Here is a 27,322-nt window from a genome sequence, read left to right as displayed (position 1 = left end):
ACCTAATGAAATAGTTTTACAATATCTTTAATCGTGGCTTCCAAAGCTGCTTTAGCTTCCTCAACTGCTTCTTTTTTGCCAATGATGGTGATTACTTCACGATCATCGTCGGAGTTGGATGGAAAAACTATTCTTGCTCCTGTTGAATCTCGAATTTTTTTTATGTTAGCTCCATTTTTACCGATAAGAAACTTATGGTGTTGTGCTTTGGCACGAACCTAAAAAAAGTGAAACTGAAAATAATTGGGAATATTTTCTTGAATATCTATATTTGATATAAACATACACTTATACAGGTAAGTCGCTACTCAATCGATGACATTTTTAATGATGATCTGGGTTGTTACTGTTACTGATTATCTCTATTTAGATAATTCAACCATAATAATAATAATATGTATTCACTTGGATCATCTATAGATGACACTGAGTATGTCAAAACGTGTACAAATACAAAATTAAAAATACAAACTCTGTGCATTTAGAGGTACAACATACAATTTATATAGATAATATAATAGTTAAAACCTAAAGTAATCTGCTATTTATGCAACAGCATCGTTATTAAAATCTGCCTAAAATGTTGGACATGTACATAATATATAATAGTCAAAACCAAAAATAATTTGTTATTTATGTAACAGCATTATTGTTAAAATCTTCCTAAGATGATACACATGTACATGGTCATAAGTTATTATCCATATATTCTTTGAGTGAATAATAGGATTTATCCAGGAGCAACTCTTTGATTTGATAGTTATACTGTTTTAGAGCCAGATTTTTTATTGTACCTAGTTTATTGTACAATTTAATGGCCATAAGCCTGGGACATTATTCAGATATATCTAATCTGTGTGTTGGAATTTCCAACTGTAGGGAATTTCTAGTATTATAATTCTTATTACCATTAAGAGTAGGAAAACTGGTTATATGAGATTTTACATATTTTAATCGCATATAACCAGTTTTCCTACTCATAAATTGTTGATAGAGTTTTGAACTTTTGTCTTCTTTGATTCGGTTTGATTGTAATTTGTATGTAACTTCAAATGTAATTTATTATTTAACCACATTCTTGTTGTGTGTAAAATCTTTATGAATAGAAACATGAATAAATATCTGTTTATCTATGCAAAAAACGTTCATAACGAAAATTACAAATAAGAATTTGTAAAATTAATACAAACCTACAATAATGATCATAATAATAATAATAATAATAAAAACCTTTATTTCCTTTAAAGACAATTACATAATTATACAGTATTTTTTTTCTAAAGATGTGAACTTCAGGCTCATTTTTTATATCTCCACTTACGACTGTTTTAATATTTTGAGTCCTAGTATATTCGTAAATTTATTTATTATATTCAGCATGTGGTATATGATAATTCATCATTCGCCTTGATAAACCGAGAATAATAACTGTTATCGAGTTCAAATTGTGACTTGTTTGAAAAAACATAAGAGACAATTCCATAATATAAAGAGAAGGAAGTGTTAATAAACTAAGTTTTGTCAAATTGTTCTCATAACTTGTCGATTTGGAAACAGCAACCAAAGATCAAACAACTCTTTTTTAGGTTCTAAAAGCATCATAAGAAATGTAGAAGCTTCCCAAAAGATTCAGACTAAACACAGTTTTTTTTTTTATTCACATTCTTCAGAGTTTAATCCTGAGACTAATACAGAACAGTGAGTTTAGATGCTCATCGATTAATACGCCAAAGAATTTTAGGACTTGTTGTTTCTGTAAATCAATGTTTTCTATTTTGAGACTTGTGGTGTTGACACGTTTTTGTCTATTATAGAAGTGTAAATAGTTTGTTTTCTCTGGATTCAGACATAAGTAGTTATTTGTAAACCAACAGTTGATTTACAACAGTTTTCCAGGTGAGCATTTTCTCAGATACTCTAATGGAAGTGTCATCAGCACAAAGTGAAATGAGCATCAGTGTGTGAATTGTCGAGATCATTTATATAGCAGATGAAGAGAATAGGTCCGACGAGTGACCCTTGGGAACTCCTAAATTCATAGGCACATTTATAGTTTTAATATTGAATATTACTGAAGTTTTTTCTCAACACCAAACCGTTATTTCAATACCTCGATATGTGTTTCGATCACCAAGTGATCATATTCAAGAGGAAGATCTTCTTTGGTGATCGCAACACGTGTCAAGGTGTTGAAATAACGGTTTGGTGTTGGGAAAAACTCCAGTAATATTCATTACTACACAAAGGTTCCAAACAGTGCATACAAGTTTTAATATTCGTCAAACAGTTATCACTTTGATATTCGTTACGACCGGTCAATGTAGGATACGACTGGTCTGGTGGGGTTGCCTTCTTTATGAAGTACGGTACGATTTGTACAGTTTGATTAAACTGGTCTGGTGGGGTTGCCTTCTTTATGAAGTACGGTACGATTTGTACAGTTTGATTAAACTTCATAAAGAAGGCAACCCCACCAGACCAGTCGTATCCTACATTGACGCTCCAACTAGTAAGTTGTCAAAATTCTTGAATTCTAAGTTCAGAGAGCTAACAAAATTTACACCAACAAATACCGTGATAAATTCCATAGATCTGGCCAAGAAGCTGGCCAATATTAACAACATTAATAACATTAAATTAGTATCCTTTGATATGAAAAACATGTTTCCAAATATTCCGAAGAACAAATGCCTTCCTCTGCTGAAAGACCTATTGGATAAACAGAATACCAATCCATATATCACGGAGGAACTATGCAACCTCTTTCATATCTATCTCACACAAAATTACTTCAAGTACAATGATAACTTCTACCTGCAAAATTCAGGCCTCCCAATGGGGTCACCATTGAGCAGACACTTTTATGGACAACTTAGAAAACACGTGTATCCTGAAGAATGCCTTATCCCAAAAACACATTTCATTCTGGTTCAGATATGTGGACGATATCCTCGTGGGTTTTGACGGCTCGAAGAGACAGATAAACCAGTTCGTGAACTTCCTTAATACTCTACACGATAAGGTAAAATTCACGGTCGAAATAGAACAAAACAACAGCATTAACTTCCTGGATCTCACTATTACAAAACGCAAAATGATCTCCAATAAGAACAAAAAATTGACCATGCAGGAACTATACCTAAATCAGGAAGAACATAAAGAAGGTAGAAAATATGCTAGCATAAGTTATTCAGGGAAGCTCTCAGAAAATATAAAGAACTATTTTTCAAAACTCAACATAAGCACATCATTTTCTAATAGGAATAATTTGGGAAACATGTTATTCAACGCAAAACCCAAAAGGGATAAATGGAAAAAATGGGGCATATACAGACTAGAATGTGGGGACTGCCCAGCAGCTTATACAGGTCAGACAGGCAGAAACTTCGACATAAGATACCGAAAGAAACAAACCATACAATAAATAAAGGAAACATGAAAATTCTTCATACATGTAACAAAGGAAGGGAGATGAATTTATTGGAAGCGTTGGAAATAAATAAATTGTACATTCATAACGCTCAACGACCAACTAGATCTATGCAGTTCGCCCCTTTTGAATTTAGGAATTTTAGGATCCATCCAATAGTTGGTAATCGTGACATATTGTAATATTGGTAACGTGTTAGGTCAGGTACCTAGAGCAGATACCTACCTGTCCACACTATTTAAGACGCAACTTGTCAATTTGTGGCAATTACTTGAAAATGGCCTTAAAAGCCAAAACCGGTCGTAATGAATAAATAAACACAGTAGAAACTAGACAAAAGTATTTTCTTTATTCTATATACTAGTATAAATGTGAAAGTTTGTGAGGATGTTTGTGGCTCTTTCACCCATAAATGACTGAACGGATTTAGATGAAACTTTACATAAATACAGTTTATACATCAGAATAACACAATTTAAAAAGGTTTTGTGTAATTTTGATCGTAATATAATGATAAGTATCAAGTAAGCCGGAAAAATTCTTACTCCCTGAGAGCTATCTTGGCTTGCGCTGTCTATACTGTTGGAGTTACATGCAGATAATTTACCGTATGATTGTTTTATTTAGAACTATTTAGGATAAGTCCGCGATAGCATATATCTACCTCTTATGTGGTAGCCACTATATGCAAAATACTGAGCCATAAATACAATTAAATTGGATACTTTGTTAACAATGCACATTTTAGAATATCTGTCGAATTCTTATGAAAATTGATACAATTGTCGTTTTAACTCTTTCCGGCATGGTGATACACGTTTTGTACCACCCAATCTGTCTCACTTGATGCATGGCGGTACAAAATACCTACCACCATTTTCAAATGTTTCTACCGGTGTGCTGGAGCTGAAATATCGATCTATAGCACTTCTTTGAGGTTCTTCCTCCATGAAAGAGATGGCGGTAGCTAGTAGAATATAAAAGATAGCACGTGACATGGCGGTAAATGGTCAGTTAGATGAACTTTTAGCTCATTGGTGAACGGTCAATTTGATTTGGATCTCTTAGTGTTTATTCAGTTGATATAACCGATATTTCCTATTGATTCATTGTGTAAGTATACTCTTTTATTAATTTTCGCACACATACGAATATTTGATGATGAACAGTAGAAAAAAATTTACCTTTAGTGGTGGTCGTTATATGTACCACCATGCAACTTCAACAGTTTTATGTGAACATGCGCCAATTATGAATAATTTTTAGAAATGATCATGGATAGGAGAAGTCCTGTGCCATTCAGAGTTGTGGAAATGACCAAGGAAGAAATGTGGGATCAGCTGTATGATGATACAACTAGTGGTGCAGAATCTTTAGCATCAGATATCGGAAGTGATGCCGAAGAAGAACCAGTTGTATCTGGTATCGTTCTAGAAGATGAACCTGAACATGCTGCGGATATTGAACATGCAGAAGAATATAACTCAGAATTAGAAATACCACTTTCGGAACTTCTGAGAAGAAATCCCAAAATGAAACGCAAACAAATAGTAGGAAAACGAACGAAATCATCCCAGGTTGCTGTGACGTGGGATAAACTGCAAACTGTTGACGAACGTTTCCCATTTGTGGAATCAAGTGGAATTCTTGATTTTGTGAGAGATTTGAATGGCCCAACTTCCGGAAAATTGTTCGAATTCTTCATGACAACAAACGTAGTTGAACACATTGTATTCCAAACTAATTTGTATGCCCAACAAATACAGCAACGACTGGGTAGACCTTATTTTCCAACCAATAATACGGAAATCAGGACCTTCCTAGGTATGAATATTCTGATGGGAATAAAAGTTCTCAGTAGTCATAAGGACTATTGAAGCAGCGCTCCAGATATGCACGATTCTTATATCAGCCAACCAACTTATGAATGTTAATCGTTTCAGTTGGTTATTAGGTAATTTGCATCTGAATGATGATCAGATGATGCCAAAAATGATGTACCACATCAAAACTCATATTTTTTCTGTAGTTTCTGAAATAAAAAAATGTGAAACACAGATATTAGTTTTTTCGTGCAACAAGGGACTATTTTTCTATAATTTTAGCGTGCAACAAAGAGTTGAGTATTTAATATAGATAAACTATGTGTCTTACCCAAAGTGATTTGGACGAATCGTTTAAAAGTTACCATGATAAGATTAACTTGACGCAATGCAGTAAACCATTATGCGTCGCGTCTACTGTAAGATGACAGGGGACGATGCGCGGGGATAGAGGGGCGGTCTAAGCAATGAAGCGTCATCGCCAAGGACGCGACCAGAACGCAGGCAGACGTCGTTGACGATTCTGTTAGTTTTGTGAATTTCTTTATAGGTATCATAATTCGATTCTCTAAGTACCACTGCATTGAGTAATGCTCAGTGCAGTTGTGATATTTTTTTAGTTAGTGTATTTTTAAAGTAAAAATATATAATTTTTTAGCTGTTGCCCGCTCTTATATCAACGTATAGCCCAAGGTACTGAACCTAGAATCTTGAAATATGCAGGTAGGTTCTTTTGTATAGCGTAAATAAGCATCAAGAAAGTGAATCAGGAATTTCCACCCCCAAGGGAAAAATAGGGGTTCAAAGATTGCATTGAAGTTGGAAGTTTTGGGTTAATAAAAAAATATTGTAACTATTTGTTTAAAATGGTCTGTTACGAAACTTATGTGACAAACCGAAATTTATGTGGGCTAAGCCGCAGGAAACAACTAGTTCACTACATAAACGAGAGGTTCTACTACATAACTCAACCCTAAAATAGGGAATTTCATCTGTGCCACTTGATACGTTCGTTTTTTAGTTAAGAATAGATCAAAGTGACGAACTTGTCTTCAGAAAAAGGTTCAAGAACCATGCTTTCATTTGCAACATGACATTTATTTATAATGGGGAAGCTTCAGAATTTGATTGTTTCTGTTTAAGTTGTTTCAGCAAATAGTATAATGTTCAATAATCATGTTTTGTGGCCTTTAAATTTTTGTGTAATTTCAGATACTAACTTCCATGTTGCTTCATTTGTATTGTCACCGTTAAAAAAAAATTAATTTTGATAATATGTTCTCTTAGCTGTTTCAAATCTCTGTGCTTATTTGCAATGAAATATTCACTTATCTTTTCTGGAAAAAAGTGTCTTGATATAACGTAGTTATTTGAGACACTTGCTGGACTCTTCTTATTTTACAATTTAACCATTTTTTTGCATTTGATTTACATACTTCATTCATTAGTGTAAAATTAATATCAAACTCGTCCAATCTTGTTTGAAAAGTTATTGTTTGAAATTGTTTAAGGAGGTTTCATCAAAAGACCTTTTTTTGAAGTACATGTTATTTTTGGAGATATTATATAGATTTCAATCAGGATTGACCTATGACCAGATTTTATGACATCCAAAACTAGAATATTACTTTTTTTCCCAACACCAAACCGTTATTTTAACACCTAGACAAGTGTTTCCATCACCAAGTGATCAACTTCAAGAGGAAGGTCAAACTTCCTCTTGAAGTTTGGTGATCGAAACACGTGTCGAGATGTTAAAATAACGGTTAGGTGATGGGAAAAAACTCCAGTAATATTCATTACTATACCGAAGGTTCGAAAAAGTGCATCACACATCCAAAACTATGTTTTTTGCTGATTCTTGTAAGCTATTTGAATTTAGGTTTCAAATTAAATTTACTTGAAAGATCACATAGGTTTATGAAATATTTGTAATTATTTTCAATAATATTGTATGAATCTAAATTTGAATCTCCACATAGAAAGATATTCTTGGGTTTATAAAGAATTTCAAGACCTTACGTAAATTTTCCATGATAACAGATAAATCTCCTACTGGATTTTATCCATATTTACACTTTGATAATTTTATTCTTAATCAATATTGACTCAGTTTGTAGAAACTAATCAATCTGATAATGGCTTGTAACATCAAGTGGATAATTGAAAATTTTGAAAAAATTCAGTCTTGAGCTGATAAAATAAAAACACATCAGAAACTGCTTATTAGTGAAGAACTATTCAAACTGAAAATAGCATACCTCTACACTATAACTGGCCAATTGCCTTTCATTGGCCAAGTCAAGCAATTGCTGCTTAGCACGATCAACATCTTCTTTTGGTCCCCTAATCGTGACTTTATCACTTTTACTGTCAGCAGTAGGAAATTTAATGGCAACACCTCCACAGTCCTCCATTATAGAATGAATGAGCTTGCCCTTAGCACCAATTAATGAATTGTAGAATTTAGGGGGAATTGTTATTTCTTCACTAACAATAGACTCTAACTCATCTTGTATTTTACGTATTTTGTCACGAGCTTCTTCAACGTTCTCCTTTTTACCAGTTATTGTTATAACATCGTTTTTATCACCCTCGGCTGGCAAATCAATCTTCGTATTGGTCTCTTCACGTATTTTACGAATATTAGCACCACCTGAAAATTAGGATACCTACATCCATTTTGTGTTCTTAAAATTCAATTAAGGGCAGACATCATAGTGAATGCCATGAGTGAGCAGATTATGAATTTGCAGTTGGTAGAGAACAAGCCTGCCTAAAATGGATCAAGAATGTACTGGAAACAAAAAATTTTCAGTTGGAAATTATGCAATTTCTTTACTAAAAATTAGATGCAGTAACAAGAAAAAAGTCTCTTGAAAGTAAAAAAGAAAAAAGTATAATAATTATATTGCATCTGCAGAAATCTAGAATGAAAAATGAATTGGAATTGAAAATTAATGTATTGCTAGAATTTTTTGCAAACTTGTTCAATTTGTTGAATATTTTAGGTCCACGTTACAGTTGACTTTTCTGATCTGATCCAACAGATGATATAAAACATTCAAATATTTGCGTTAATTTTCACATATATGATACATTACTACATATACATATAAAACAATCTGACAGAATTGATGAACAGATCCTGTACACCTGTTGGACATGTCACATGCACCTCTCCGGAATATGTTTATTATTCTGAGTCCCACCCTGGAGTGTGTGTTTATGGAGTTGTTTCCGGACTTTGTCTACAAATGGTGCAGTGAACATCCTACTGAATCAACTGCAGATAGAGCTCATGATTAGCTAGAACTAATTTTGTTTTTTCGGGATACTCAGACAGTAAGTATAAATGACTGCACAATCATAAATATTTCTGTTTCAATCACCAAGTTATCTTTCCATTTTTGTATAGAGAGAGAGGAAACTGATTGGAGTAATTTAGGTACGACCAAGGACGTTAATAAATTAGTCGATAACCTATATTCAATTTTATATGGTATTTTTGAGGATCATATACCCAAATTCAGTCATTATTACTCAATTTATTTCCGAGGCATTAGATAACAATGGCCAAGTTGATGTTATATACACGGATTTCTCTAAAGCATTTGATAAAATTGATCATGGTGTCTTGCTCAATAAACTGATGAGTTTTGGTTTTTCAAATACTGCCTGTCAGCTGATGCAATCCTATCTGACATGTAGAAAACAATTCGTGTCCTATAATGGTTATAAATCTAGAACATACATAGCTTCTTCTGGTGTGCCTCAGGGATCAAACCTAGGTCCTTTTTTGTTTTTATTGTTTATTAATGACTTATGTGAAAGTTTAGCTTGTGAGCGGTTATGCTTCGCAAATGACTTGAAATTATTTTCTATAATTATAGAAGTAGGTGATTGTGTAAATCTTCATTCTCAATTACAATTTCTTGATGCTTGGTGTAGCAATAATAAATTGAAACTCAATGTGGAGACATGTAGAGTAGTGAGTTATAGTAAAAAAAAAGAGGTTTATACATTCTCGTATGTAATACAGGATTCAAATCTTCTGAGATGTAATGAGATCAAAGACCTAGGGGTAATATTCGATCATAAATTAACATTTGGTAGACACATTTCACAAAAAGTTTCAGAATCTTTCAGAGTTTATGGTTACATTGTTAAAAATTGCAGAAACTTTCATAATATTAAAGCCATGAAGCTGTTGTACTTCACCTACGTACGTTCGAAGATAGAATATGCAAGTATCGTCTGGAGTCCATTCTATGAGATTCATAACATAGCCATTGAAAGAGTTCAAAGAAAGTTTTGTAAGTTTCTAATTTTCAGAAAAGATGATTCTTACCCCGAGAGAGGTATCAGTAATGATGTCATATATGAACATTAGGAACTTTTTAGTTTAGAGCATCGAAGAAAATGTGCGTTGCTCATATTTTTATTCAAGTTAGTGAATGAGAGAGTTGACTGTCCTAAAATTCTTGAACAAATTAACTTCAATGTACCATGGCCAGCTTCACGATTGCAATCCATTTTTAGACCTCTCAGAGCAAGAACTAACATTATGCTCAATTCCCCAATATATATTGATTCATCTCTCAGATTGGGTACAGTATTTTTCACATGGATCAGAGCTTTATATATATATATATATATATAGATAGATACAAGGTAACTTCAGCATTTTGTTCCTGCTTTCTGCAAGAAAAATAATGTACCCAATCTGAGAGATGAATCAATAGTTCATAACTATGCAACACAAAATAGACATTTATTAACTATCCCAAAACATAAAACATCGACATTCAAGGAATCACTTGCATATAATGGCATAACATTATTCAATACGTTGACTCAAGCTATTAAAGATTTGCATATTATACCATTTAAAAAACAAATAAAGGAGCTATTAACTAATAAGGGATATTATAGCGTAGAAGAATTCTTAGAACGGGATACACTGTTATCATGATTATTGCTTTCACTGCATTCCTTTCATCCTAGTAAAAGATAAATTTACTTTATGTATATTTATGTATGTGTAAACATATATGTGTGTTTGTGTTATTTTTTATGTATATAGTTAAGTAATTGTTTCAAGTGTCTGATCTATGTTATATTGTGGACCGTTATTATTGTTTTATATAATTTTCATATTTTTATTTATGACACGTCTTATATCATATATATGATTGATAAGACGAAAAAAGTTATTATTATATTATTATTATTATTATGTTATGTGCACAAATTTCAATAGCATTTGTGCCCATGGTGATTTATTCTTCACTAACCTTCATAACATCAGAATTGCTAACATGTACTTGAAGTAGGTAATTAGAATTAGTTTTTCTTTTTTGTTTATTTTATTTTTCGTTTATAGTTAAGTATTGTGAATAAAATTTTATATTGTTCTGTAAATGGGAATTATTGGACTATAAATCTATTATTATTATTATCTTCAAGTCGAAGATTAAACAGTTTAATCTTCCTCTTTAACCTCTTAAAATACGCAATCTAGGTGTAACATTCAATACAAAATTGACATTTGAATAGCAATAATGTTAGATATAAATTGTTTATTGTTATGTCAAAATATTGTCAGGACTAAATTACTTGAAAAACGAAAACTCATCTATGTATTCTTTACAAACTTTTTTCGGGTAACCGTAATTGTCCTGAACATTTAGGAGAAATTGGGTTGAATATTTTTGTGAAACAAACTAGAAATGCACAACCTTTTCACAGAGCTCGTCACAAATTATACCTTTCCTGCTATGGTGAACAGATTACCAAGACTTGCAAATAGATATCACTCAGGCATAGACATATTTGGATCAACATTACAATGATTTAAAAATCAATTTTTCAAATTAGCATAATAAAACAATACCGCTAGTATGAATTTATTTAATTTGTATAGATATTTTCTAGTTTTAGTTTAATTATTGTAAAACAATTTAAATTTTGAATTGTATGAACTCAACTGCCTGTATGAACTCAATTGGAACAAGTTTCAATTATCATATTGAGATGGATGCCCACTCAACACGTGTTTTTTATGTTTATTACTTTCTTCCCTTGCAACTGCCTGCAGTCTCGAAAAAAAAATTGAATCAAAAGTGAGGCAAAGACCACAGAATCTCATAAAAAAAGTGACTCCATGCCGAGAACCAAATTATACACCTAAATATTATGGTGAAACCAAGACAGAGGAAATATAAGCCCTCTCTATCAAGTACAATAAAACACTTGCTCGACATGACAGTATAAAAATTTGAAGAATTTCATTAGTTCGGACTACCATTGTCTGATATTATATAAAATGATTTGAAATCCCTGAAAAAACTAATGAAGTAATTCTTCTTTTTTATTATTTCTTTCAGGAATTTCAAATCATTTAATATAATAACAGACAATGGAAATCCGAACTAATGAAATTAATCACGAAACATTGTCAATCACCTTCAAACATAAAAATTTGAATTCAAAATTATTTCTGGAACTGGTTTTAGGAACTGTAGAAAAATAATTCCATACATATTACATAAATACTGGTCAACAGAAATTGGAAAATACTAATGAAGGTCAAATTTGACAATTCTTACCTTTTCCAATTATAAACTTATGGAACTGTTTGAATATTGGAACTTCTATTTGATATGATGATTCTCCTAGTTCTTTTACTAGCTTCTCTAAGTACCTTGCACACTTGTCCACGTCTTCTTTTGGTCCTCTCACTTTAACAATGTCATTTCTGTCTCCTGGACCAGGAAAGTAGATTTGTACTTGGTTGAACTTATCTCTTATTTCCTTGATATTATCACCTTTGGTTCCGATGATATTTCTATAATGACGTTGTTCAATAATCACATCTTTTTCTTTTTCATTCTCCAATTTGAAAATTCTCTGTTCAAGTTCGGTCTTTGTGCTTGCTACGTCTTCTTTATTACCTTCAATTCTGACTAAACCACTCTTGTCTATATTGATTAAAACTTTAAATTCATCTTTCAATTTATTGACTAGAAAATAAAAATTGAAATTATTTATTGATACTTCAAGTATCTTGTTTCAATAGGACATACAGTAATAATAGATAATAATAATAACAATAACTTTATTTCACATTTAAACATTTGGACTCATCTTCTAATTACAATTTTGACACAGAAATAAAGAAAGAAGATAGATAGTTTATTTCATATTTTCGTCATTTTTACATGAATTAGATATGCCAAAAAAATGGAATATAAATAAAGATGTATATGGTAAAATTCATAGTTTTACTGTTTATTCAAATTAAAAGGGATATATTTTTATGAGACATTAATTTTTGCGAAAGAGAGGTTTTGGTTTTCTACTTCTTTATCTTGATAGGAAAAAAAATGTGGGAATCTTCCAAAGAAACGAAGAAAGCAACCAATTTCAAAAAAGTAACACTAAGTATACTGTTTATACACGTTAATTGGTATGCATTTTATATTATATTATTCAGTTGTTAACGTTCCCTTGAGTTCTTGGCATCAGTAATTATTTATGGCATTGCCTATATTTTACAAAATATGTACTGTAACAATAATCCATAACTATCAGCTACACGTTATGAAAAAAATATAAAAAAAGCAAATATAAACCAATCAATTACAATATTTTCAGTATTGTTAAATGATTCCCAATAAGAATTGAAAAGTTCTAAATCTACATTGAATGTGTTTGCAAGTCTCAAAATTTTACCTACTCATTCTGACCATAGTTCGTATGATTAAAGGGTACTTTGAAGATTTCTGTTTTTCTTGTTCACTTTGGATTCACATTTAAGGTTATAAGTTCATCAAGTTCTGTAGAATTAATGCTACCATTGATTATTTTGTGAATTAGTGTAAGATGTGATTATAATCTTCTACGAGCCAGAGTATTCAAGTTAAGAATGTTCAGAGTTAAATGACAAATGCAACTGTTGCACAAATTATTATTTCAAATTAAACTTGAGTTCGTTCTGCGATCGATGTCGAAGCATTGCTTTGCAACTGATCGCCTTGGGAAGTCTCACTTATCGTTGATATTTAAGGACTGAATCTTCTATCGATCCCATAGATGGCAAGCATCTTCGTAAGGGGAGATGTCATCGCCTTCACTTATCAACTTGAATTGGTCGTCACATTGTAATGTTTTTATTTCTTTTAATACCGCTAAGCTCTAATTATTATTTTGTATACTTGTAACCTGTGTAATTAACTGTGTGAAATATAACATTAGGAAATATACTCACTGTTGGCACCATTCTTTCCAATAATGTGCTTGAATAATTTTGGATCAACATTCATCTCACAAAAAGTCATTCTACCAACTAGGTCTCTAGTCATCTTTTCTATTTCTTCCTGTGCCTTTTCGACTTCCTCAGGAGGACCTTCAATTTTGATCTTGTCTATTTTATCAGTGAACTCGACATGTACTTTTGGCAAGTTTTGTGTAATTTCTTTAATGGTTGCCCCCCCGCGACCTATTATATACTTATGGAGCCAATAAGGAGCATCAATATCACTTGATCGAACAGAATTAGCTTTCTCATAAACTACTCCTAAGGCGAGACCCAGCTTGTCATGAGGACCACGGAGTGTAATGGTACCTAAAAATCAATTCATGTATTTAATTATTTTCACTTTTTATCACAATGATAAGTATAATTCAGTATATTCATGTCAAAAACATGAAAAAAGTTCTTTGTTGACAAAGTAATCATTAGATCCAGCGATATCCTGAATCAAGAGAATTTAAAAATCTACTAATATTTACCCAAAGTCGAATCACTCTGTGGCATTTCAACACTAACACCTGTAGTCTTGAGTATATCCTGGATTGTAGCTCCTTTGGGGCCAATAATGTATTTGTGCTGAGACTTGGAGACTTCCACTGATACAGTTGTAGATTTCTTTTCAATTTGTCTGTAGATTTCCTCTATTTTAGCTTTTGCAGCCAGAACACCTTCTTTCTCACCCGCAATAAAAATTTCATCCTTCATAACAGACGGAGGTGGAACATTAATTCTAGCGCCAGTTTCGGCAATCAGACTATTCAGATTTGAATTATATGGACCGGTGATGAAAGGATGGAAATGTTTGGGAATATCCAAACGTTCTGATGCCTTTTTGGATTGTTGATCAGAAGTCACTCTGATTTCATGTTCAGCTTTCTCGATACCTTCTTTTGTACCAGTTATTGTGATAACATCAGAATTCTCATTCATCGGTGGTACAGAAATTTTGGTAGCTGTATTTTTCTCTAAATCTCTCAAACGATCTCCCTTCTTACCCAAAATCCATCTGTGGTGTTCTTTTGGAATTGATATTTGTTTACTTGCCTAAAATCAATTATTCTTCAAGTGCTACTGAATAATTATAAAACTTATTTTTCATTTTCCAAAAGGTTTGATGATCCAAATATTTGTAAGAGTTAGAAATTGGTTTGTTTTGTTACAGACTCCAATGATACTGAAGATTAGATATGATTGATTTGAAGGTAGAAAGATTCATTATTTAGATGAGACTTTATTGAATCAAGGCCATACTGTCTCAAAGGTATGGCAAGATTTTGAAATAAAAAGTTGTCGACAAGCTTTTATTGAAGGCCTCTCAACAGGATTGAAAGCGCCAGCTGGCAAAGGCGGAGGCTCATAATAACTCATTTAGGCAGCGATTCAGGTTTTTTGGAAAACAGCTTGTTACTCTTCGAGTCCAAGAAAACTAGCGACTATCACGAGGAAATGGATGCGTAAAAGTTGAAAGTTGGTTTTTCTAAATTTTAGCAAACCTTGAACCAGACTCTGTCTGATATCATTAACTGGCCGTCTCAAAAAAATTTACCATTCGACGATAATATGTTGAAAGTCCAATTACTCAATATTGCAAGGAAACATATACCTCAATTGAAGAAATATGTTGTCGACAAAATGGCTCGTGAAAGGAACGTAATTGTATACCGCCTCCCTCCTTACCATTGCGAGCTAAACCCAATCGAGCTAATACGGGTTCAAATAAAAAAACCAAGTGACGAAGGAAAACTTAACTTTTAAAATGGGTGAGATAAAAGTCCTACTAGCTACTGCAATAGAAAATGTCACACCCGAGTTATGGAAAATATGTATTAGACATGTGATAAAAGAAGACAATATGTGGGTTCCGACACTAGAATGGACATTGCAATTGACCCATTGATTATGACCTTGAATAATAGCGATCGCGATAGTTGCACATCATCCAACGAGTTTTTTCAGACGATAATGAATAATACAATAGATAGATATCTTTATTTACTTTACAGAGTATTTGTAGTCCTACATGAACACAGTGGCAGAATACATTGCCTGTAAAAGTACGTCGAAAAATACAAAATTTTAAATATACATACACTTCAGGAAATATGGACTGTCAAAAATCACACAAGGAGCTTAAAAAAATAAATATATAGTAGTAAATGCTAAAAAAACTAAAATACATCACACTTTTTTAGATACATCATACACTGATTAAAATTTTTTGACTAAAGAAATTTGATTCAAATGGAACTTTTGCATTTTTACACATTTTGAAAAAATTCCTGAATACTGTAGGGCTCCTGATCGAGAAGGAATTCTTTCAAAGACATCAGAAACCTGCCTACAACCTCAATGTTGCGTATATTTTGGGGGATTCTGTTATAGAATTTCACTGCTTGATAGATGTACTGTAAGTAATTTTAAACTTTTTGCAGTGGTACTGGTTTGTGTAATTATTTCTTTTTGCGATTATTTACAGAATTTAAAAAAATCAAGGTAGGCCACTTTACATAAATTAGATGCAAGCTTTTGCTAAAACGACTTTAATTTTTTTGTGAAATGCTGCAAATAATCGCAAAAACCATATGATTAATCTTGAATGTAAAAATTGGAATTTTGGTCTGAAAATTTTAATTCGTGTCTTGTTTTAGATTATAAAAAAAATGTATTGTCCAAACAGGGGTGGAAGTGTTAAATAAATATAGGAGATATATACATATCATAATAGTAATAATACATTCATGGAATATTCAAAAGAAAAGAAAGGAAAACAAAATAAAATTTCAAGTAAGTGTTTGATCATGTGCGAACATAATACAGTTTTTGGGATGAAAGTGTTGAATATTAAAAATATACAAATACCGTAACAATAATACCTTCATCGAACAAAATAAATTTTAATGAGTATTTATTGATTTGCAAACAGAATGGTTTTTATCTCTTTTTTGAATACATTCAACAGTGTTGAATAAAGGCATGCAGATATCTGCATGCACTTTCGAACCACCATCAAAAGCGGGGTATTATCAACACCCTGACGGAACGTGCCCGTAGAATATGTGAACCGGAACACCTACAAGTGGCTTTAAGATCGAATGAATACAGTGTAACTGAAATCAACAAGGCCATGAAATTAAAGACTTCCACAAGTCAAAATAGAGAGGAAACTCAAACGGTTGCACATGCATTTCCACTGTACATCCCTAGGGTTACAGACAGAATCAGAATAATTTTAGGGAAGCATAAGATAAAAACAGTGTTCAAGCCCACCCGGAAAATACAACAAAGCCTGAGATCTGCGAAAGACAAAAGAGATCCCTTATCAGCTTTGGAGAAACTGTATATTAGGTAAAAAAGACAAATCAGCAGTAGCGGAACAAGCACTTATTGAAGGAGATCACACGAAAGTGTTTGAAACTACTTTCGATTTCTTCTGGGATCGCTATCGCCCAATTCCACAAAGTACAAACAAACTGAGTTTGTTGAATTCCTTTACAAAAAAAAAACTCTAAAATTGTCGTGATGCAAGTGTGGAAACAAAAGACAATTCATAAAATCTCTATCAATCCAGCTTTTCCAAATGTCACTAATATATTTAAAGATATTTTCTCCAACAAAAAGTTTTGAAAATAAACTAAATGCTTTCATCCCTCTGGAAAGTTTATATGTTTCTATTATGAATATTTAACATTGAGAAAAAAGTGATATCTATATAACTCAATATCCGTAGAGAAAGTAGTTACTTCAGATATATTCTTCTAATTTGTGTCTCAAAGAAATTTTGTCGTATTCTACATATTCTCTTACAGATATTTTATTGATGTTTGTTAAATTTTTTTATGTTTGCCATTTTCCATTAACATTGGAGGAATTCAATAACGAAAATTATCCATGAATTTTTTTTACAAATATTTACCTGAGTTTGGAAATGTGTCAAAATTTTCCTTCTAGCTTCAAGTACTTCGTTTTGTTTTCCAGTTATAAGAAACGTCAGAGATTGGTCTTTGGCATGCGATATCTCAATGTGGGCTCCAGTTTCTCTCATAATGTTACCGCATATATGGTTAGATTCACCTTCTCCAAATTTTTGGCCATCCAGTCTTCGTTCTTCATAAGGAACTCTGAAATGAGTATATAATAAACTTACACAATATAACTACTTTGGCAATTGTTAAGAAACTTGACTTGATGACAATTTTGGGCCTCTTAATAAACTGCATGTTTAAGAGTAGTGCAACCCATTCACCAAAGGTCTCTCGCATCAAAGCTGCAGGAATAAAAAATAATGATAATGATAAAAACTTATATTTCCTTCAGAGACAGTATTTAAAAAAATTGTAAAGTAAAGTCAAAAGGCAATTCAAAATATATTATAAATATTATAAATGATAACAATTATACCATTTTCACACAATTCATTTTATTTGAGACACGTTTACTACATGGTAGCTTCATCAGTTGTACTGATGTATTTTATATAACACTAGGTAATTACAAAACTTTATCAGATAAATGATTAATTCTGGTTAAAAGATGTGGATTTTGAAAAACAATTACATTACAATATTACATATAGAAAAACAGGTAATTAACCCCATAAGAATAGTATTTTTGTTATATAAACAGTCTGGTAAGAGAACTAGGATAATGACTTAACAAGTCGTTCAAAAACATTACCATTTAGTCCCACGTCACAGCATTAAAAATTCGCTCACTTTAGTAGAAAAAATAAGTTACCAAACTACGTCACACAATTCTATTTTAATTTAATTCAATGTAAAGGGTATGTTCTCTAACATACCGTACAACAAATGTGAGTCTCTCATTTTGAATATATTAGATCAAGCCAGAGTAGACCATGTCACTTCTTTTGAAATTTCAACAGCTTTCGATGTATGCTTAAATCAGAATTACTTACATTTCAATAAAATATTTTATAAACAGGATTCAGATGTACCAATGGGCTCACCCCTTAGTCCATTTTTAGCAGACAATGTAATAGTGTTTATGTGGGGCCAGTGACCAAAATTTCTCAAAACAGTATGCTGAACATGAAAAGTCCTTCACTAGCTAAAAATGATTCGAAGTTTTCAAACCATTCCTTGGAATGCAACTACAAGTTCTCGAATCTAACCAATGCGGAAATTTTGCACTATTGATTGATTTATTCATTTAAGTAGGACAATCCTAATTTACAAAAAATAAAATAGTTAACATACCTATTTTACAATAAATATAACTTATAATTATTGTAAGTATGAAGATATATATATATATATATATATATATATATATATATATATATATATATATATATATATATATATATATATATATATATATATATATAGGATAGGATATGCCGATAGGAATATGCAGCATATTCCTATGCGTGAAAACTTCAGATTTCATATTCGATACCTTAACGGGGAGATGAGGTTAACTAAGAAGAAGAAGAACTCAGGTAAAACTCAACAACATTTAAATAGTAGGTAGTAGAGGGTTTATGGGCTACTCTATCTCTGAACACGTAATGAATACCATTTTACCATTATGGTAAGAAGTGAGTTGAGCAAGGTCAACAAACTTCTGAACACGTAACAGCACACCTTGATAATGACAAATGAGATTTTGTCGAAACGTCGGTGAAATTAGAGATAATATCACATACACGGATCAAATACCCGGAAAAACCAGTTCAGCATATTCCTATCCGTGAAAACTTCAGATTTCATATATATATATATATATATATATATATATATATATATATATATATACATACACACATACATATGTCTGTTAAAAAAAATCTGTTTTTCCGTTAACCAGCTGTCGCACCCCTACGAACGACAACCCTCAGAAGTTGAACTTGTGCGAGCTAAGGATTAACGAGGTATTACCTTTTAACGTGTGATTCCTAACACGGAATATACATACACATATATAAAGTTAAATACAGTATAGAATAATGGTGGAATATGTTTTTTAATTATAATACAAAATCAAATTATGTTTGAATTCTGCTATACTTCTTGACTCTTTAACATATTGTGGTAAACTGTTGTATTGAATGAATCCTTTAAAAAATAAACTTTTTACATTATATGAGGTACTCTACCTGTTTACATATAAATGATTCTGGCCTCTAGTATTGTATGTGTGGGTTTAGTTTACAGTTATAATAAACTTACCCATGTATGGTGGAGTCAGTTCATGTATCATTTTATAGATATAGATAATAGTTGAGTAAGTTAGTCTTCGCTCCACAGTAAATAACTATAAAGTTTCCAGCATCAATGATATAGGAGTTGACCTACTACATCGAATATTATTCTCATTGCTCGATTTTGTAGCTTTAGTAATTGGGATATTTTATTCAGATCAAAGCAGTATAGTAATGTAGGGCAATATTCAAAATGAGATTGAATGATAGTCTTATACACAATTATTCTGGAATTCAGACTTAAGTTTTGGGATACTCTAGAAAAGAAATAAAGTTTTTTCAATTTATTTTTATAAATTCAAAGTGACTACTAAATAATAAATGATTATCAGCTATAATATCCCAAGGACATTGATAACTAACGAAATAATTTTATCACAGTTTTCGAAAGCACGTTATTTGGTAACACCCCGACGCCGAAGGCGGAGGGATGTTACCTAAAATAACGTGCTTGAGGAAGTTGTGATAAAATTATGAGTTATTTATCAATGTTCGAGGGATATTCGGTGAGAAAATTTTTTAAAATTCGAACAAAATTATTTATTGAACACACAGTTATTAAAAGAACAATTCGTATAATGATATTCCGTTGATCTTGCTGTATTTGCCTCGGTTACTGCATAGGTGTTTCCACGCATACTATTGATTATTTGGTTATGATGTTCCTGATCAATATTCAAATATGAACACCAAAGCGAGGAAGTGACATTTTCGAAATAAATTGAATTACTGAAATGTCAAACAACTTTATTGTGTTGGTTGCTTAGCAATGTCATGACATAAGTGATAACTACCCGTGAAAACTATCCATGGGTAGTTATCAGTGTAATGATTGTTTCATTGGTTATTTCGACACACATGACTAGAAATAGACAAATTTGATAGGATAATTTTTTTGGCAAAAAATTTTCCAACATAAATGCCAGATATTTAAATTCCTTTACAATTTCAATATTTTCATTGTTTATTTCTATGTTAATGTTACTACTATTTATTTGTTTATATTTATAAGGGGTAGTAATTATCATTGCCTTACTTTTACTTACATTTAACTTCAGTTCATTCATTTTCAAATAATTATCCATATTTTTCAGCACATCATTTATTTTGATCACTGCTCTATCGATATTCCCATCACTTACTGATATCAGAGTATCATCTGCGAATATATGAATGTAGTCACATTCAACATATTTTTTCATATCATTAATATACTCAATAAACTCAATTTGGAATCCTTGGAAATTTATAAACATAAGCATTGTGGATATAACCGACTAAATGACCAAATTGACGAGATCTACTCGCCGATTTTCAGATTAGCATAACCACATTGTCACAAATTCAGGTAAATAAAGTCATTAAGGACCATCTGTTATTTCCGGCTGTGATTATATAGGTATATTGTTTAAAGATGTACATTGTGTTTTTACAATTTATTGTATTCCTTTGAAAATATCCTTATAGTAGGAAACTTCTTTAATGTTAGTTATATGATAACATAGGAAGTAATTCTCATTTTTTATGATGATCTCCTACCACATAGTAAAGGCTACACCCATCAACTTTTCACCTAGATTTTGAATTAATAACTAAAATACAATATTTTTTCTAGGAAATCAGGTGATTTATAAATATTTCAATTATTGACATTTTATGGAAACAAGTTTAACAATGATGAGTGAGTAAATTCTTGTTGATCCAAAAACAAGCACCCAGAAATACAATACTTTTCTCGACGCTCGTTTCACCAACCAAGTTGGCAACTTCAGGACATGAAGAAAACTGTTTTCCTTTTCTCTGGACGCTAACTTTGTTGGTAAAATGCGCATCGAGAAGAGTGGTGATTGGGAAAAGTGCTAGTTTTTTTATTTATTTTACGTCAAAAGTTACGTTTTACATTATAGTGAAATTGTTCAGCATAAAAAGAATTAATAACGTTTTATTCTACTTTCTTACAAAAACAACCGAATTGTTTCTCCATTTCTCTATGGAGAAACAATTAAACCATTAAACTTGTTTTATGAATTATCTGTTTTCCTAAAAGTAATTTTGTATTGTTATTGTTTTTTTAATATATCTGTGGAACAGTTTGATGTACCAGTAACTGATGAAGGTATCGTGTAGCGAAACGCGTCTTAATTAAAATGTAGATTGGAAAAATTGTATAATTATTATCATGGATAGTGTTATTAATTTTCATCAAGTAATGGGTAAGTGAATTCATAACATTATAAATACATATACAGGATGTTTCCAATTCGATCCTCACCATTGGGATCTCGGAAACTGTGAGAGATACGAAGATGGTTAAATTGGGGCAAAGTTGCGCATTTACCTGACCAACAATATGCCGTTGAGAATGTTCTGAAATTCCGAGTATACCCGGAAAAACAAATTTCGGAAATTGTTTTTTATTTTTTTTTCTGGCTTTATTTTTCGAAGGATTCAAAAATGAATCACACTTCCACATTGCCACTTTTTCTCTGCTACATAATGGTGTTTTCAGATTTGCTATCCGACGTTTCGTCATCCGGCCACCATCATCAACTCTATTTTTTCTCATGGGCACTATATTGGATTCTTTCTGTTTTGAATAGAACCAGATTTTACCTTTTCAATGATGTACCATAAGTTATCATTCTTTTTCGAAAAATTGAATATATTGAAAAAAATTAATAGGCTTTGACTTTGATGTTACTAAATTTGACTTTCAATTTGTTACACTCAATGACATTTTGTTATCGTACAAGTCATTGAATTTTTGGCGAAAAATGGCTTTCACGAATGAAGAAAAAAAATATATGATACAAATTTATTATACATACGATAGAAACAGTGTTAGGATATCGGAAATGTATTTAAACTTGTATCCTGAAAGACGACAACCACCAATTTGGTTCATTTGAAAAGCTGAGGAAAAATACGGAGACAGAATGGACCGGAAAAATAAAGAAAATTTGATAAATGAGGTATGTATGAGGTAATAGACATTGTGTCCTTTTCAATAAAAATTTATGATTTGCAGATAAACATGAACCCGGGGAAATATATACGTCAAATTTTCTCCGAAATGAATATTTGTCATCAAGTGCTTGGAGACATCTCAAAAAAAGCGGTTTAAAATGTTACGAAATACACATATCTCAAAAATTGCATCTGATTTTCCTGTTTTCCTGGAAAATGTAATTTGGACAGATGAAAGCACTTTTACGAATTGTGGGATATTCAACCGAAATAACAAAGTAATTTGGAGCATCAACAACCCCAGGCAGTTTAGAGAAATTCGACCTGAAGTGCGATTTAGTATTAATATGTAAGCAGGAATTTACAAAGATAGAATTTTGGGTCCTTATTTATTCAATGGAATTCTGAATGGAGAAACCTATCACCAGTTTTTAATGTCGATTTTCGAAGACTATTTGGATGATCTACCTTTGGCTAACTATAACAACATCTAGTTTCAACATGATGGTGCTCCACCGCACACTACCTTACGAGTATCTAATTACCCGACTGAAAGGTTTGGTGATAAATGGATAAGTGATAATGGGCCAGTGAGGTGGCCAGCAAGGTCTCCAGATTCAAGTGTTATGGATACATTCTTATGGGGTACACTGAAAAATAGAGGGAATACCAAAATATTGAGGACCTTCAACCCAGCATTGTTAGAGAGTTCAGAAGATTGAGGAGGAGGGAAATTAAACATGCAGTCAATAATATTCAAAGAGGGGCACTGTTGTGTTATCATGAACAAGTCCAGCATTTCGAGTATGCTGTGATTTAAAAATCTGTTTTTCCGTTAACCCTCAGAAGTCGAAACTTGTGTAAGCTAAGGATTAACAAGGTCTTACCTTTGAACGTGTGATTCCTAACACGGGTTGGACGATAGCAAGTGAAAATCGATCGTTCAGACGAGGGCTTGAACCACTGACCAACACGGCAGTCAATTCGAGTGAGAGAACAAAGCACCCACGTTGAACCGCCTGGCTACTGTCCTTACTTTTGTCTTAATTTAGTTAATTATTGTTATTTGTTGAAAGTTATATCTTCATTAAAAAGGATACGATGTCTAATTTACCTCATACACACCTCATTTAGATTATTGATTCTGTCTCCATATATTTCATTGGCTTTTCAAACGAGATTTTGATCCAATAACTTGAACATAGTTCGATTTGGTTGTAGTCTTTCGGGATACAAGTTTAAATACATTTCGGATGTCCTAACACTGTTTCTATAGTATTTGTAATAAAATTGTATCATATCTCTTTTTTCTTCAATCGTGAAAGCCATTTTTCGCCAAAAATTCAATGATTTGTATACAAATCATAACAAAATGTCATTGAGTGTAACAAATTGAAAGTCAAATTTAGAAACACCAAAGTTAAAGCCTATTATGATAAGAATAATTTTTTTTCAGTATTTCAAATTTTTCAAAAAAGAATGATAATTTATGATACATCATTGAAAAGGTGAAATCTGGTTCTATTCAAAACAGAAAGAATCCAATGTAGCGCTCACAAGAAAAAAAAATTGATAATGGTGGCCGGAAGATGAAACGTCGGATAGCAAATCTGAAAACACCATTATGTAGCAGGGAAAAAGTGGCAATGTGGAAGTGCAATTTATTTTCGAATACTTCGAAAAATAAAGCCAGAAAAAAATAAAAACCATTTTCCGAAATTTCTGTTTTTTCCGGATATCTCCGGATATACTTGGAATTTCAGAACTTTCTCAATGGCATATTGTTAGTCAGGTAAATGCACAACTTTGCCCCAATTCAACCATCTTCGTATCTCTCTGTTTCCGAGATCCCAATGGTGAGGATCGAATTTGAAACACCCAGTATAGCAGTTTAGAAATAAGTTTTCTATAAATATTTCAATAAATTATAAATCTGAATATTGCACTTCTTAGTAGGGGAAAGTATGGTAACACTCAAGATACACAATAGTATCAGTAGTAGTAGTAGTATTATAAAAAGAAACTGAAACATGCTAGTAATTTTAAGATTATTCAAACTTATCATTTAGCCTAGCTACAATATATTTTGAAAGATTTGTAATTCTGTTATCCTTTATATACCTACTTCTCTTTCATGGTTTGTGAAGAAGACTATAATATAATCTTGAGTAAATAATATTCCTCAAGTTTTCATTTGCTACTAATTGACTATGCATAAGGGTCATATCAATATTATTTCTAAGTAGTTATTTATGCAGACATCTGAATACCCCAGTCTTATCAATAACAAATAGTTCACAAACTGATAATGAATGTCAATATACATTTTAGAATAATCTACTGGAATGTTACCCAGAATTTTGAAATTCATATGAACTTGCTAATGCAGAAGTGGACGATTACTTTGTCAGTATGTAATCAAAATCAGAATTAGAACTTGTATGTAAACTTTTCTCTATATGCTATCCAATGAAAGTAAATGCAATTCATTTTTTTAAATGTACATGGATAATATAAAATATTTATTTTTGGGAAAGAAAGGATTATTGGCTTTCTACTTCTCCATCTTGATATAAAAATGTGGGAATCTTCCAAAAACAGGAAGGAAGCAATCAATTTCAACATTAACTTTATACAAAGATGTGTGGATCATGCAAAGAAGTAACTTTCAGACACAAACTGGAAGAAAAAACCCTCTCGAAACAGATATTTTCATATAAACATTGAATTACACAAAAGAAAAATACTTTTGAAACAAATATTTTTATATGAACGCTGAATTATACGAAAAATAATCTTTCTATTCCGTTTGTATTCCAAGTAATACATATATAATAATAATAATCTTTATTTATAAACTTGACTTTTACTCTTTTATATATACATATCTTTTATATCCTCCATTTTAACATAGTTTGTATCCATGCACTATTTATATTTTTATTTTAATTTCAGTTGGTATGTATGTATTGCATTTTTTTTAAGTATGTACTACACAAGCTTTGTCTACAAGATTATGTCTTATGATAGTAAAACATATTATTATTATTATTTTTTCCAGTTTTTCCAGTTGATGAATTCAATTTTTGTGTCTCAGAGAAGAGCAATTCGATACATTTCTAAAAGTAAACCTAGGGACTACTGCAAACCACTCTTTCTCAAACATGGATTATTAACTTATACTCCATATTCATCTTAGAAACGGCCTGCCTAATGCATAAGTCCAAAATATCTAAAGAAACAGTGTATAATACAAGACAAAATGATAATATTTATCTGCCTAAACCTACAACGTCTTTAACTAAAAATTCCATTATATTTGAAAGTAAAAAGTTATATAACCATTTACCTAGTCTCTTTAAAAATATTACAAACTATCCATTATTTCGAAAGACTGTTAAAAATGCACTTGTGAAAAAGGCATTCTACAGTATACAGGAGTATTATGTTGACAATCTCGCTTAGTCCTGAAAAGCCTTGAAGTTGTAATGTTGTCGCTTATAATTTTTACCGTAACTTGGATCATCTTTGCTTTTATCATTCTAAAAATTTATGTACATATATATGTTTTATGTGTTCGTACTTATTTTTATTGACATACCATCATATCTACTGATTGGTAATTGTTAGTTAGTCTTAGTTTTGATACTCTATTTATAAGATATTATCTTCGATATTAATGTATACTTCACGCCGACTTCATATGACTATGATTATATTTATATTTTTATGTTTATAATTGTATTTATTTTTATATTTAGGTTTTATGTTTATATTTACTATCCATTCTGTATAACACGCTTTGTCAATAAGATTTATTCTTGGACAATAAAGCATATTTTGATTTGATTTGATTTCTTTTGACATAATTGAACACGTAGAGAAATCGTTATAGAAAATAGAAAATATTATAGATAATAATAGTAAAAGTAATACATGTTATTAAAATGAGCCAGTAATTAGTCACGTTTATAATAAAATAGAAATATAAATATATAACTTTCATTTATGTATACAAGTATGCACAGATACACACACACATATAGATAATCTACATATACATAAGAATGTTTACAGCGCTACTTCAAAAGGAACTCCTGTATCGTGTAGGGATTTTTGTTGATTAAAAATCTTTTTAATAGAAATTCAAATAAATTATAAATATATATATATATATAATATATATATATATATATATATATATATATATATATATATATATATATATAATTATATATATATATATATATATATATACATCCCGATATCAATATGGCATCCATACATTGAATGCGCTGATAGGGCGTCCATCATAATTTGAAGAATTTACCGAATATATTTCATGGTAAGTACTAGAAAACTGATTTCTGTAGGCTGGCATGACATTTTTACCACCATAAAAAAATTGAGTTCACTATTGATTCGATAGTAGAGCGTCCGTCCGTCAAACATTCATAAGAACTCCTCAGTATACACCATCATCAGACATCTGATTGATAATAGGGAGTCCAATAAGTATATTTTCATACATGAAATAGATTATTGGGAATCCTTACAACGTT

The 27,322-nt window shown here is 31.4% G+C and overlaps 1 protein-coding gene across 1 annotated transcript in view; it reads right to left on the bottom strand.

Annotated features, from left to right (window-relative positions):
- The window catches only part of Dp1 (satellite-binding protein 1 Dp1), a 61,016-nt gene that overhangs the window by 20,804 nt on the left and 12,890 nt on the right, over window positions 1-27,322 (bottom strand). The window contains exons 4-9 of the mRNA XM_023170497.2: window positions 17,484-17,688; window positions 14,050-14,614; window positions 13,526-13,882; window positions 11,865-12,278; window positions 7,515-7,909; window positions 21-218 (exon numbers count right to left, since the gene is read on the bottom strand). Of these exons, the coding sequence (XP_023026265.1) occupies window positions 21-218; window positions 7,515-7,909; window positions 11,865-12,278; window positions 13,526-13,882; window positions 14,050-14,614; window positions 17,484-17,688 (2,134 nt within the window). The remainder of the gene's footprint in view (window positions 1-20; window positions 219-7,514; window positions 7,910-11,864; window positions 12,279-13,525; window positions 13,883-14,049; window positions 14,615-17,483; window positions 17,689-27,322) is intronic.

Source organism: Leptinotarsa decemlineata, unplaced genomic scaffold (assembly GCF_025532065.1).
Source record: "Leptinotarsa decemlineata unplaced genomic scaffold, Ldec_3_MD MMD2_P_RNA_scaffold_7, whole genome shotgun sequence".
In the NCBI taxonomy this organism is placed as follows: Eukaryota; Metazoa; Arthropoda; class Insecta; order Coleoptera; family Chrysomelidae; genus Leptinotarsa; species Leptinotarsa decemlineata.
This window is presented reverse-complemented; position numbering and strand designations above follow the sequence as displayed.